Source organism: Barbus barbus (assembly GCF_936440315.1).
Source record: "Barbus barbus genome assembly, chromosome: 26".
NCBI lineage: Eukaryota > Metazoa > Chordata > Actinopteri > Cypriniformes > Cyprinidae > Barbus > Barbus barbus.
In genome coordinates this window covers 11280399-11296297 of record NC_136754.1, presented here as the reverse complement: position 1 = coordinate 11296297, position 15899 = coordinate 11280399, and the positions used below count along the sequence as shown (strand labels likewise).

General features: G+C 36.6%; 2 protein-coding genes across 2 annotated transcripts in view; one reads left to right on the top strand and one right to left on the bottom strand.

Annotated features, from left to right (window-relative positions):
• Positions 1-9605, top strand: part of LOC306845808 (astrotactin-1-like) — a gene marked incomplete at its 5' end in the record, with an annotated part of 150731 nt that extends 141126 nt beyond the window's left edge. Inside the window, 3 exons of the mRNA XM_079378786.1 lie at positions 2468-2568; positions 2665-2848; positions 8771-9605. Of these exons, the coding sequence (XP_079234912.1) occupies positions 2468-2568; positions 2665-2848; positions 8771-9008 (523 nt within the window). The 3' untranslated portion in view covers positions 9009-9605. The remainder of the gene's footprint in view (positions 1-2467; positions 2569-2664; positions 2849-8770) is intronic.
• Positions 9606-11206: 1601 nt separating this feature from the next.
• LOC306845807 (pappalysin-2-like) overlaps positions 11207-15899 on the bottom strand; it is a gene marked incomplete at both ends in the record, with an annotated part of 61099 nt that continues 56406 nt past the window's right edge. Inside the window, 2 exons of the mRNA XM_079378785.1 lie at positions 11207-11314; positions 12632-12730. Of these exons, the coding sequence (XP_079234911.1) occupies positions 11207-11314; positions 12632-12730 (207 nt within the window). The remainder of the gene's footprint in view (positions 11315-12631; positions 12731-15899) is intronic.

Here is a 15899-nt window from a genome sequence, read left to right as displayed (position 1 = left end):
TTGAGTGCATCTTAAATGACTACAAAATATATAATTCATGAAATAATAATAAAAAAGGAATTATTATTATTATTATTGTTGTTGTTGTTGTTATTTAGTAAATACTATTACTACTACTACTACTACTACTAATAATAATAATAATAGTTATTGTTGTTGTTGTTATTATTAATAAATAAATAAGAATAAACCCAAATACACACATTTATTCATTCAAATGCATCTTAAAATATTAACCCATTTAATCCTACCGGTCACAATAGTGACCGTAAAAAAGTTTTTCATTTATAAAGCTCTACAAAACGTACCAACTGATATTTTAGTGCACTTAGTGCAAATATGGAACAGATAAAGGGTCTCAATTAAATATATGCAGTTTCATATGATTAGTGGAAATTGTCACATGACCAGAGCAGATTAATTTCTGTTTGCACCTTGAGCAGATGATGAATGCATCAAGGCACCAAAACGAAAGGCTGGTACAGTATGTTAATATAAAGATATGACAAAGATTTTTGGTACACATTATCTTTAGGGTGTCTAGTATTAATATATGCATTTGCATATATTCAGTTTTGTTGAGTGTGGTCATAGAGTGAGTAAACATGTTGATGGTCACAATAGTGACCGGTGGGACAGTGATGAACTTTATTTTACAATATAATCCAATGGCAGTTGCAAATGAAAATGACAATAAAATGTTGCAATGACAAAATATTGCACTAAATTTAAAATTCAACTGTTAAAATTGTACAATAATTATGTTGTAATACTCGTAGCATTGATATAAAAATTGGATGTTATATTTTAGAAAAAAGTAACAATTTTGAAATGCAGTGATGGTTTAATTTTTTTTTTATCGGAGGGTTCCTATCAATGCTGTGTAACAGACGTAGGCAAGTAAGTGCTGGTGCGTGTAAACCTCTCTCCCCTTATCTCAAAAAGAAGCGCTGTATCGACTGATGCTAGAGGCCATGGCCTTTAGCATGCTTGTTAGAGTTCCCGCCTCCCGCACCTGAGACCGCAGTTCGAATCCCGCTCATCGCAAGGCGAAGTAGAACATTTGGTGCCGTGACCCGGATGGGAGTGAGGTTAGGGGGGGTTTAGTCTCAGCCTCAGACGTCACGCCCACGGACCGTTGGCCAAACGTCTGATGCATATGGCACACCTTTCTGGAAACACTTCAGGAATGTTGAAGTCGTAATCTGATTGGTTGAATTATATGAGACGCTAGTGTCACGTTTATTTTCGGTCCGCCGGGAAACAAAGATGCCGTGATACCAAACCCCCTCACGAAAGAAGAAAGGCGTCGTGTTTCCAACTGTGACGATGAACGCTTATCAGGGTCAACCAAACGCTGGATTTTCAAAAGTATGTGAAATATTTAAAGTTCGGGGCATAGAATCTTTAAAATACATCCGAGAGTTTCACACACTGGTTTGTTATTGTGGCGACATTTCCACGCCCCGAAACGTGACGCTAAACGAAACTAACTATGATTGGTTGTTTGACATGTCGGTCAAAGGGCCTCATGGGCGGGCCTTGGCCAATAAAAGCAGACATATATTCCAGACCTTCTGCCGTCAGTCTGAAGGTCTGGCTACGCGAGACTAGGGGGAGTTAGTGTAACAGACATAGGCAAGTAAGTGCTGGTGCGTGTAAACCTCACTACCTTGATCTCAAAAAGAGGCACTCTAGTGACTGACGCTAGAGACCGTAGCCTTTAGCCTCCTTGTTAGAGTGCCAACCTCCCGCACCGCGGTTCGAATCCCACTCGGAGCGAGGCGAAGTAGAACCAGTTACATTTGGTGCCGTGACCCAGATGGGAGTGAGGTTTAGGAGGGTAACAGACGTAGGCAAGTAAGTGCTGGTGCGTGTAAACCTCCCTCTTCTGATCTCAAAAAGAGGCGCTCTAGCGACTGACACTAGAGGCCGTGGCCTTTAGCCTCCTTGTTAGAGTGCCTTCCTCTCACGCTGGAGACTGCGGTTCGAATCCCGCTCGGAGCGAGGTGAAGTAGAACTGGTTACAGTTGCATAAGGTTTTTTATGCATAATATTAAATGTGATCAAACAGTTTAAAATAGCTGAGCTAAGATATATAACAATCTTTATAACTGCAGAAATATGTGATTTCAGTACTCTCCATATCCCACCGGTCACGAACATAAAACAATTTTTCACACACTTTTCCAAAAAAAATTTAAAAAATAATTATTGATTATTTCAAAGGGTTACTGATGACACGTCATTTGGATATTTTCATGTCTGGGATAAATTTGGGATTAAATTGGTTAATAATAATAATTATTATTGGTAGTAGTAGTAGTAGTATTGGTGAAAAGAAAGAATAGCCTCTAAATATGTTGAGCTGTAGTGCTTATGTTGGAGATGACGTTTAAATTTGACTTGTAACATATCCCAATCATATTACGGTAAAAAATTTGCACATTTGCATTTGCAACGGCAGGTTTCGGCTATGGGCGGTGGACAACATGGGTCGGCGTTCCAGCCTGAGTGAGGTGACAATCAAAACTCCCTGTCCCGCCGTAGATGATGTCAAGGCTCAAGGTAGAGAATTGCTTGCTAATTGTAGAATAAACTTCTTAGGTTTGGAAAGTATGCATAGGATTATAAGTCGTCTGATTTGTTTGAATGTCCCCTCAGAAATAGCAGACAAGATTTATAATCTGTTTAACGGCTACACCAGCGGGAAGGAACAGCAGACGGCCTACAACACGCTCATGGACCTCGGCTCACCGACCCTCCACCGAGTTCTTTACCACTACAACCTGCGCTACGAGAGCTTTGGAGAGTTTACTTGGCGCTGTGAAGATGAACTGGGGCCCAGGTTTGTAAGATGATTCTCTGATGAAGCTTTGTGACAAAACCTAGCTGCCTTTTAAGACTATAATGGAACTTCATAAGTGACCAAATTGGAAAGTTCTATATACGCTGAAATTCTGTAGAGTGTTCCAAATTTTCAGTAGAGTTTGACGTTATCATGCTGCTATGCTAACAGCGTAATATTCTGCAACACTTTAAAACATATATATGGATATTAAGTATAATGATCAAGATACATTTAAATAAACGACATAGTTTAGAATTAAGCAAATTAAGAACAATTCACCCATTTTGGACACATACAATCTTGGATTTATTTTTTCATTGAGTTTGGCAGAATACATTATGGGATGCTGCCGTGGAATGCATGTGGGAATGTTAGGGGGACACATAAATTTTTATTGATTGCAGTTAAACCCGATATCTTGTTTTACAAGCATGTGTCTGCTTTATGTTTTTCATTGCTCCCTAAATTACAGAGTAATCACAGATTATTCTATTACGGATCTTAATGTCAGATATGTGATTAGGGTTTTTGTGCTAATTAGGTTTAAATTGTATGCAATCAGACTGATTGCAGTACGTTTAAAGGGATCACTAAAGCATCACGCTGACCACAAAACAGGGTGGTAATCTTTATACACCCTCCAAAACAAACCAAAGACAAATAAGGTCTGGATTTTCGAATTGCACTGAAACACTTCTAAACACAGCCATGTGTTGGATATAAAACTTGAACGCTTCCTCGCTGATGCACAGTAGAGGCAGGTGAATTTAATTATGGCCATTTGGACAACCGTACCTGAGGCCTCAGTTCAAATTGAAAGGTTGTATTTAATTGTCTCCATGTTGCAAGGTTTTCCTTTCTTGCTCCTGAGTTGCTGTATTAAAACACACTTGTATCAAATACTATCCCACCCAGTATGACTGATGAGAGGGAACTGCTGTGAGGACTTTAAAAGTAGGTGCATTGCATCAGATTCGGGCCTATGTTTTCTGAGATATTTTCTCAGTCATACCCGAGGAGTCAAGGTTTGCCTAGTTAGCATGTTTTGGTTAGCTCCTGCACTGAAAAAAAAAAAAAAAACGTACAAAAGTTGTCACTTGGGTGGTGCGTCTATCTATCTATCTATCTATCTATCTATCTATCTATCTATCTATCTATCTATCTATCTATCTATCTATCTATCTATCTATCTATCTGAGAGGGTGCCTTAACTGTATTATGAGTAAAACTTATCTTTATCCTTTATGCTTTGTATCCTGAAGAAATTATTATTAATATTATTAAGCAACATTTATTGCAAATATTGTATTCACTATCATTCAATAAAAGAATGACAGAATCAATAAATAAATGCAATGTGCAATGAAATAAGTGCAATGAAATGTGTATAATGTATTTCGGATCACTTTTCATTTTACATTAATACATTTCACCCAGTATTTATTTCTATTCACTTTTTTATTATGCTTATATTTATTGATTGCAACATTTCTTGATATATTCAGTTTCATTATATATTGATGTTTAATGTTGTCTGCTACATTTTTTTCAAGGTGGGCATTTCACTTAATTTTTTATTTTAATATGTATTTTATCTTTACATTTATTTATTTATGCTTGCTTGCTTGCATTTAATCCTTTTATTTAATTTTTTGCAAGATAATGTATGTAATAAATTAATTTCAGAATATTTTTTTTTATTTTATTCTGTCGAATATCTCCATACCTTTTGAAGTTTTCTAGCTCAGTTTTTTAAATATATTTTAAATGTATTATATATATATATATATATATATATATATATATATATATATATATATATATATACATAGTAAATATTTATTAGTAACCTTTCCTTAAGGAGGACCTTATGAGTGCTAAAGGGTAAAAGGTTTGTTGATCAAGTGATGTCATTCTCCATCAGAGAGATTTGAGAACCGAGTTGAAATAACAGGTTAATTAGTCCACCCTAAAGCCGTCAAATGCATTGAAATAACCCCAAAACAACATCCATTCATAATTAATTCATCCAGATATTTGCACAATGAAGGGTGCGTGTGATCATGCCCCTATGATCGACCCAGTTCCATGAAATATTGCGCAAGTTTTTAGACTTCAGATAAGCTGTTCTAGTGGAGGTCTTGGGAGATGGGCCATTATCTCCCCAGCATCTGTCTTCCAAACAACTCGTATGCGTCATTTCCAATCTCTTTGCGTCCATACAGCATTTTTTCAGCATAGGATATGATGGAAATATAAACAAAGAGAATTTGTTTCTGTCTAATACAAAAGTTCACTGGGGTTTCCTGATCTGCAGCATTTAAATGCAATTTTCATGAACTAGTCATAATACAAGATAATTGTAATTAAACTGGCCCCCCTCAGTATATAAACCGGTTCGGACTTGGAACAAAATAGATTTAAAAAAAAAGATTATTCCCTGTGTTTTCTTTCTTTTTGAGATATCAAGACAGAATTTCTTCTGGCTCATTCTTAATTGGTGGACCTATTGGCTGGACTGACGCACGCTTTAATTGGTGGAATCCGGTCTGTTCGCTCAAAGTTCTTTCACTGTTTTCATTGGACATCAATGCCGTAGAGTTACTATAGAAGTCATTGAGTCATTGAGTCATAAGGCCATTCCAAATGGATGTTATGGAAGTGGGTAGGTGTGTTACTCTGGATGTCGGTGGAATGCAGCTGATTGTTTCCTCCCAGACTAGTGCAAGAGATTTCGGAAAGCGAGAGTGAGAGAGAGGCACTGGCAGAGCCCAAGAGGTTGAAAACCTACCTTGGAAATAAGGGGCCATTTTCCACTTCCATACATGCTGGGATTTATGGTGACAACCGTTGCTATTTGGAGACCAAAACGGACTTTCTTGAAAAATTAAAGGATAACAAACCACAGGGTTTTGTTTTAAGCAAATAAACATCCAAATTCCTACAACCACTGAAATGTGGCAAGATATTAAAAACATAAATACACTCAAAAGAATGATATAAATGACAGCATCTCTACAGCAGATGGGAATATTTTTCATTTAATATGCGAGTGATTTCTGACATCGTTAAAATTCAATTAATATACCTTGTAAATTAATTGGAGGTCAAAGTAAACAATGAGTTTATACGTTGTCGCATGAAACCTCAATAAATAGCAAAGGCAATCAAACAAGGCATCCTGCGTTCAATTTAATCGGTTTAAGCCATATTTTAATCGTAACACACTTAAAAATGCACTTAGCTACCCCAAAAGCCTGCTTGGTCCACACAGAGTTGGTTTTTGGTATTTATGTGGTAGAGTGTTGAGCTTCTGGTTTGGCAGGGGTTTGAAGTGAAGCTATGATTTAGGAATGAGGCACTCTTTCCATACTCTTGGTATCGCATTTCAGCTTCTTGTCCTTTGCGAAGGATATTGGCGCTTCATCGCATTCGCACATACTCAATAAATGCCCCTCTAAAGTCACCATCGCTAATAGAATTCACAGGTACTTAACCTTAGCTCCCATTCACCTAATCCGTCCTGTGTTACCTTAGAAGCTTCTTGATGGGAACATTTCTTTTTCAAGGCTTTGCCATTACAGTTTGATATAAAAACACCACAGGCTTGATTTATGGTCAAACTCTTCGGTCCAGATTTTGAAGAGCGTCGTTTAAGGGGTGCAGACAGAAGACCTGTGTTTTAGCTGAATATGGCCATCGCCTGCAGTTTATATTTGTTATATTGGAGTCTCCCATCAATCTTTCTGTCTCATGCTCCAGAGCAGCTTGTGAGGTGGGCATTCTCAGAACGGATAAACGGAATGGAATGCTCAATGCTCAAAACCACCGGAGGAAGAAAATGTTCAAATCAGTGTTAAGAGCATTGCGTAAAAGCAATCAGTGTTGGGGAAAGTTACTTTTAAAAGTAATGCATTACAATATTGCGTTACTCCCTAAAAAAGTAACTAATTATGTTACTTAGCTACTTTTTATGGAAAGTAATGCGTTACGTTACTTTTGCGTTACTTTTTAAATAAGAGCAGGGCTTGATTGTTTTTAATACAAGAAATGACATTAATACAAATGTAAAAGCCCTGTATCTTGTGAAGGAAAAGTAAATTCACGTCTGTAAAGTAAAACTCAGGATAAGAAGGTTTAACACTCTTCGGCAATAAAAAAACAATGAAGCACAATTGTTAGTTTATCTAAAGTCATTTTTGCTTATTAGTATGGTTGAACTGGATCATCAAAGGTCAGCAGCAAAGACATTGGTTAATAAAATGGGATTAGATACATTTGTGTTGTTTAACATATTTAATTATTGCAGTTTGCGTCATATTCTGAGTTTGCATTTCACTGTTTTAATTCATTTTGATGAATACTAAATCTGTTTTTTGCGAGTGGGATGAATTCATGCACATTCACATTTAGATCTATAGTAACAGCATGCTCACACAGCGCACAGTCAGTCAATAAATGGGGAAAAAGTAACGGAGTGTCTATTTACACTGTGCAAATAGCCCATCTTGTTGGCAAAGGCTATTTACACTAACTCCGCCCACTAACGTGTGACTGCGTTAGTCAACAATAAAAGAAGTAAATAGTTCAACATCAGTTTCAGTGGCGTAGATGGTAAGGCGTGTGCTTTTTGACGCGATCGACCTGAGTTCGAGACCAACTTTTGCCAAACATTTTTTTCTCCCTTTTCAAATATCATATTTGCATCATATCGCATCAGAAAGGCATTTATTTTCAATAAAAATGAAGGAAATAATCAAAAAGTTGAAACTAAAGTATCGGGTAGGGTAGGTGTAGGGAGGGCTTTATTGTCCCAATAAGGTGGCATCCATTTAATAAATTTGAATTAAAATTATAATTTACACTCAGTACGTTATTATTGCGTACTGTTTTATAATGTACTACAATACTGAGATGCAGATAATTGCCACTATTTGCAATAAGTAGTATAAATAGCAGAAAATCTTGCTATTTTAACATAGTGTAAATAGAATCTATAGCTATTTGCACTTAGTGTAAATAGCATATCGTTAAAAAATATTGCTATTTTCACTTGGTGTAAATAGAATCCATCGCTATTTGCACTTAGTGTAAATAGCATCTGTCACTAAAAAAATATGCTATTTGCACTTAGTGTAAATAGCGTCTATCGCTATTTACACAGTGCAAATAGCCGCTGCCAAAAAGTAACTGGCGTTACTTTTTTGAAAAAGTAACTCAGATATTTTCTTGTAAATTAAAAAGTAATGTGTTACTTTACTAGTTACTTGAAAAAAGTAATATTATTACGTAACTCGCGTTACTTGTAATGCGTTACCCCCAACACTGAAAGCAATATAATAAAAACTGTGCAGTAGGAATATCACAATGGATGTTAGCAGAAAATACTAACTTGAGTCACTTACACAGCAAGAGAGAAGCTGTTGTTGTTGAATAAAGTAATTTGATAGTAGATGCATATATATATATATATATATATATATATATATATATATATATATATATATATAAATTGTATTCCTGTATTGGAAAACTGTATTTTTCAGCAGTAATTACTCCACTCTTCAGTGTCACATGATCCTTCTGAAATCATTCTAAAATTGGTGTTGCTCAATAAATATTTATTATAAGTGTTGAAAAGTTTTGCTTATTAATATATTTTTGTGGAAACATTGTTTTATGCTTTTTTGTTTTTTGACAATTATTCTATTCTTTCTGTACTTTGTAACATTCTAAAAGTTTTTAGTCATTTTTTACCTATTTATTAAATCCATGCTGAATTTAATTTTCTTTCTTTCTTTTTTCAAAATAATTTTGCATAGTTGCTTAAAATATGTTACATTAACCCAGACAATCTGTAATATATAAACATTAACACACATTACTCAATAAGTATCATCTTTGTGTTTGCTACTGCAGGAAAGCAGGATTGATCCTGTCTCAGCTGGATGAACTCAGCGGTTGGTGCCGGGGTCTCCTCCAGGAACCAAAAATTGGCTTGCGCAGAGCATCCCTGAAGTATCTGTCTTGTCGTTATACAGATACCAAAGCAGTCGGGCTCAGCTGGGTGAATCTCGGCCAAGACTTACGTAAGGCCTGTGAAGATCAGATGCTCTCCGTTATGTACAATGATTACGGAGAACCCAAGGAACTTTAAACCCACTTGGACAACAAGAGGACCAGTCAGGGGCCGTACCTCAGCGCGGCCTCCCCTTTAGGGCTTCTCTCTAGAAAATCTGCTCCATCAGTTTTAACATTAATTGGTAATTTAATTATGAAGAGGAAAATATTTTGTGAGAACATGAGCAGCCCTGATTTTTTCAAGAAGCATTCAAGTGGTGTGTCTCTGGGCTTGCACATAAAAAATGTACAGTGTACAGTCAAAGGAAAGTTGCATTAAAGTGTCATTTAGACCTAGTGGTGTATTTGTCAAATAGTGCATACACCAGCTTGTATAGGTAGGACTTTTTCACAAGAACTAAAACTGTATCTTCTTAATGTGCTGAAAATGTCTGTCTCTGTAGTGCTTATAGATATGGAAAGAGCTATAACAAATGTAAATGTTAATTAACTATTAAACACATTACTAATGTGCTGAATGTAGTATTCAAACTAAGGTATGAGAGGTCAAGAAACTGTACAGGAGTTTTTTAAAGTATAAGCAGTATTATGAAAATAACCGTTTTAAAGTTGTGTACAATAACATGTCTTGTTTATGTTTTATTTCCTATTCCAAATAAAATTGCCCAAATTAATTCATTGATTAATTAATTGTGCAACTTAAATTTGAACAAAAGTAATGAGGACTGCACAGTTTTTGAAGTTGCTATGAAACAAGTATAGCAACAGATCCTTTCTTAATGTATCATTACATATATCTGAGTGAAGCAAATTAAAAGTGAAAGTGAAGTGACATACTGCCAATTATGGTGACCCATACTCGGAATTCGTGCTCTGCATTTAACCCATCCAACGTGCACACACACAGCAGTGAACACACACACACACCGTGAACACACACCCGGAGCAGTGGGCAGCCATGCTGCGGCGCCCGGGGAGCAGTTGGGGGTTCGGTGCCTTGCTCAAGGGCACCTCAGTCGTGGTATTGAAGGTGGAGAGAGCGCTGGACATTCACTCCCCCCACCTACAATCCCTGCCCGCCCGAGACTCGAACCCGCAACCTTTGGATTACGAGTCCGACTCTCTAAACATTAGGCCACGACTTCCCCAAATCCCCAAATCCCCAAAAAAACTAAAAATTATCAGGGGAAAAAATGCAAGGCGAGCAAATGTTTCTGTCTACCAGTTGTTAATTGGTTGGAAGCAGATTGTAAAGTTGATTGTAAAAACGGGTGAGACCTAAACGGACTAAATGATTGGCCAGCATAAATCAACAGAAAGAAGTCTGTGATTTCACTGGACGATTTTGACATTTTAAGAATTTTGACGTTGCAAAAAATTTATCATTTTTTTTTCTTCTTTATAATATGATTCTATTTCTTCAGCAATGTTTTTTTTTTTTACAATAATTTAACAATTAATATTAGCCTTATTCATAGGATTCCATATTGTAATTTCACTCTGCATCATTTGATGTTTAAAAAAAAAATTATATTAAAAGATATCTTAAATCTTGACATTGATATTTAAATCTTGATTTTTTTTATTATACTGAGCACAATTATAGACATCAACTCATTTAAACCCATCAGACTTGTGTGTATTTATACTTTATTGATATGACAGTGAACCTACACTTTAACAGACAGAAGAGCATACAAAAATAGTATCATATATTTCCATTACAATAGCTATAAATGAACTCTTTTCCCAAAGCACACATGCATTTAATAGGTTTTGCATGTACATGTAAAGGGTATAAAATAAGAATAAGGAGAGCAAAAAAATGTTGAAATCTTGAACTGACAGTGTGAGATAAGCACTTATTTATATACCTGTATTAATGAAACAGGTGGAAATAATATTGAGAATGTGGCTCACAACAAGCAAGAGCTATTTGTATAAAATATTCATAAAAATCAGCTACACTTGAAACATTTGTGTGTGTGTGTCTGTGTGTGTGTGTGTGTGTGTGCTGGTGTACGTAAATGCTTGTGGGCTAAAATATGGGTCATATCTACATCTATATCTATGTTAGTGATCTTGAAAATATATTAGGTATTATTTCATAGATTAGTGTTGACGAGGATTGTTTTTATACACTTCTATGGTTTGAATTACTGCCTTTGATCAGCCTCGCTCTCATGTGGAGTGAGAAACATTCAGGTTATTGTTTGACATTTTCTTTTCAAGCCAATGTGAGAGCTGTCTGCACACTCTCCGCCTCGCTATCATTCACAGTGCTCCTGGCTCCTTTTGCTTGGCTGTGCCCTTGTTCTCCTCAGCTTCGGGGTCACGGCAGGTGCACTCATCGTGATCGCAGTCCACCCCGAATTGAATGACCTGTCAATCAATCGGACACGCTTTTACAAACAACGTCCAAAAAAACATTGGGCCACAAACATCTGATACGGTATGTGGGAGCCACACGCGGTCTTTGAACGAGAGATCAAAGTGTGGTTTGGATAATTCGGCTCAAAATACTTTAAGACATTGCAGTTGATCAAAACAATGAGCATTGCCTTTTTCCAGATGTATGATCGATAACAACTGTTTACCAAATTACTCACATATAATGATGAAATATGTAAAAACTTTGAGAACGGCCTATTTGGGTGTTTGTTTTCCTAACCAGAAAGTCATAAGGATTGGGTTTTTTACACTAGAAGGATTGCTAGTATCGATTCGGACAGGACGGTCGCATTCAGGCTTTAAGGGAACTGAGAGAATCAGAGAGAGAGAGAGAGAGAGCCTGACTGTGAGCAGATGAGTAAAGGAGGGGAACACATGTTAAGAATCAACAGGAGGAGGTTCTCATCCAGGATTCGTGCCATCACCACAGGTTGCAAAATAAACCCAAATTCCCAGCTAAGCGGCCTACTGCAGGAAAAGTAAATATGAAGCTACAGCGTTAAGCTCTGATTTCACCTGATGTTTACAGGATGCAATTGTCTAACCGCGGGACATTCGAGAGCATCCACTCATTTATGTAGCAATTCTTTGGAAGACGGAAGTCCAGCTTTGGTTTCATGCTAAATAATCATGATAGATGCTTTAAAAAAATAAATAAAAAAAAATCCAAATGTTTGCTTTCGGATCGCCCGCAATTGTATCTGTGCATATTATTTTGTTTCCCGTGCATGTGGCAGGTATTTGGATGCTAGAACAGGAGCCACCGGGGATGAGGGATGAGAGGAATTTGTGTTTTATTGTCCAAAGTTCTCTCTGGCTCGTGTCCTAGACGCTCTTAAACCAGACTGCCCCACCAACATACTCGGACTTTTCCATGGCCTGCGTAAACAGAAGCATGGCAGCTCTGCTGGACCTACAGTGACAGGATGCTGTTCCTCACGGTTTATTTCACTTTCTCAGACCCTGCTTGTTTTACAGTTGCCCGTGACCGCTGACACCTGGCTCTCTGCTAATAAAAGCTGCTCTATCCAGTCATATATTTATGACAGACACCCCCCACCCACCAATCTCATGCTCTCTTTGGGAGAACACGCCACCTGAGTGCCTAATGATGTGGGCGATGTTCATGGAAAGGGTTGACAATGTAGCGGCACCATGTGAGACAGAGATTGGCGCTGTGACAGCAGAACGAGAAAGCACCGTAGGATGAATGAGAATGAGAGGAACAGCCTTTAGGATGAGATTTACCTTTTTGGATGAGAGAGTGGATGGACAGCAGTCTCCGCCGTCATACTGGCAGAATGCTCGGTTGTTAATGGTGTCGCACCAACCATCTCCTCCGAATGGCTGCAGAATAAAAGAGTTGAAAAACTCATTTAAAAGTAAAAACAACAGACATCTGGTTGAGTAATGCAAACAGAGTAATGTGTTAATAATGTATATTTACTGTACAAAGAACATTTTTGCTTGTATTATTCAAAAAGTTTCATAGTAATACATTTAAAATTAGAAATGCACAATATATTGGTTCCATATCAATTATCAGATTATATTAATATATTAGTATCGGATGGATGTATCGGATAAATTAACAATGAACAATTGTATTTTTATTTACTAATATTAACAAAGATGAATATACACTGCAACAAATGTATTGCTCATTGTTGGTTGATATTAGTTAATACATTCATGTTAATCAATAATTTATGGGACCTTATTTTAAAGTGTTAACACTATTTAATGACACTATTAAATGTAATTGAATGGATATACATTTTTCATTACATTCAAATGATGCCTAAATTCACTTGTAGCATTTAAATGACTGATTTTTTATTTTTTTTAGTCAGTCTTAAAGGGTTAGTTCACCCAAAAATGAAAATTAGTCCATGTTTTACTCACCCTCAAGGCATCCTAGATGTATACGACTTTCTTCTTTCGAATCCAATCTGTGTTATATAAAAAAAATTCCCTTGCTCTTCCAAGCTTTATAATGGCATGGGTGGGTGTTTTTGTTCAACAGTCCAAAAATAGTCAAAGCGCATCCATCCATATTATTATGCGCATTCCAGGCACATATACGTGCCTCACACGGCTCCGGGGGGTGAATAAAGGCCTCCTGTAGCAATCGATCGTTTTTGTAAGAAAAATATCCATACTAAAAAATATCATACTTTCTCTCACTTCTGCTAACTGTAGGCGTAGCGTGATTAGAGACAAATGCGGAAGCGCGACGGAGAGAGAACAAAACAAAACGCCGGTCACGAATCAGAAGCATTTGTAAAGAAAAATGTCAGAGGATTTCGATATAAGCCAAGAGGAGACTGGTTTTCCTTTGCTAAATTAAGGAACCTTTGCTTCCTTTGCTCCTGTAAACAAACGTTGGTTTTCGCATGTGCTACGCCTACGTCCTACCTCATCCACCAGAAAGGCAGTCTCTCGTGAATGCGCGTACAACATTTAGCGGAAGTTACACAAAGCTGTTTATATCATTTTAAATATGGATTTTTTTTATTTATTTTTTACCAAATCCACGTCAATTCGCTACATGAGGCCTTTATTCACCCCCCAGAGCTGTGAGAGGCATGTTTTTGTGTTATAACAATATGGATAGATGCGCTTTATTAGTACTTTGGACTGTTAAACAAAAAGCAGCGGCGATAGTAGCTATTTACACTAAGTGAAAATAGCAATGGATTCTATTTACACTGTTAAAATAGCAAGATTGTCTGCTATTATACTACTTGTTGCAAATAGTGGCAATTATCTACACTTCAGTATTGTATTACATTATAAAACAGTATGCAATAATAACATATTGAGTTTAAATTATAATTTTAATTCAAATTATTAGATGGATGCCACCTTATTGGTACAATAAAGCCCTCCCTAGACCTACCCTAACCCTACCCGATACTTTATTTACTTTAACTTTTGGGTTATTTCCTTCATTTTTATTGAAAATAAATGCCTTCACGATGTGATATGAGATTTGAAACGGGAGGAAAAAAAAGTTTGGCAAAAGGCGGGTTCGAACCCTGGTCGGTCATGTCAAAAAGACCACAGCACACATTTTACCATCTGCACCACTAGAGCTGATGATTCACAACCTTTTTTTTTATAATGTTGACTATTCCAATCACACATTGGTGGGTGGAGTTAGTGTAAATAGCCTCTGCCAACAAGGCAGGCTATTTGCACTAAGTGTACATAGACACTCCGTAAAAATTAAAACACCCGCCCATCCCATTATAAAGCTTGGAAGACCCAGGACATTTTTTAATTGAACTCTGATTGGATTTGTCTGAAAGAAAAAAGTAATATACACCTAGGATGCCTTGAGGGTGAGTAAAACATGGGCTAATGTCCATTTTTGGGTGAACTAACCATTTAACATTAAAATAATCATTTAAAAACAATTACATAATGAAATAATTTTTTTTTTAAATAATGTAAAATACAACAAAATGTAATCGAAGAACAATTTATAGTTTCAAAAGAATTAATATTATACTATAGAGGCAAACTATAGCCCTCCATATGCAGAAACAGTTTATTATCCAACCAACCTGAACTCGCTGAACTAATACGTAAATGTGCCCTTACAGTCCTTCAAAGGTTCAAGCACGAGTTAGTTAATTTTATTATGTACAATTAACAGTTTTCTCTGAACATGAGGCCGTACTGATGTTCCTTGAATCTCAGAGGAAAAAAATGCATGAATCATGCCAAAGGGATTTCTGTTATACCTTATGGTAGGTGGCATTTCTCATTTATTCCTTTCTAATAAAAAAGCTGCATCTGTTATTCCAGACCAAACTTCCTCGTACTTCCTCTGATGCCATTACTTCACCTGTGTGAGAACATGGCTACCTGTTTTGCAATGCCCAAGGGAGCGAAATCCAACCTTCATGAGTGGACTACAATTATCAAATTTAATATGCATAAACATTTTAAATGTGTCATAATGCCTTCTAAAGGATTTTACCTAACCTAAAGGATCTGATGCCAATAACAAGAAAACAAGAGTGGTCTGCCAAAGATACTCTTGGCTCTTTTGTGCATGTGGATTCCTTTCAAAGAGTCCAGCTTCTATCTGATTCCACATCCCTGTGCAAGAGCAGCTGGCGAGGAGATCTCTGTAGAATTTATCCCTGCTAAACCTACACCCAACCAAAAATGTTTTTCCTGCCGTGCTCTCATTCTCCAAGTCATAAGCAATATAATTTTTCATTCTTCAGTTTCAAGCTTGTGTATATATTGTTTATTTCTTTATTCTCACTCTCCATCCATTTTATCACCTTACGCATATTGCGAATTTATTGGCAATAACAATTTTAAACCAATCTTACCACTTTGTGTTTAAATTAACGTGTTACATACTACAAGTTAAATATCTGAATCTAAAACACGTGCATTAATAGTGTTGTTTTAGAAAAGGCTGGAAAAAGAAAAATGACCTAATGCCTAAACTAAAGAGTCGTGTAACAGTAAATGGGAAGGATGTGTGGAA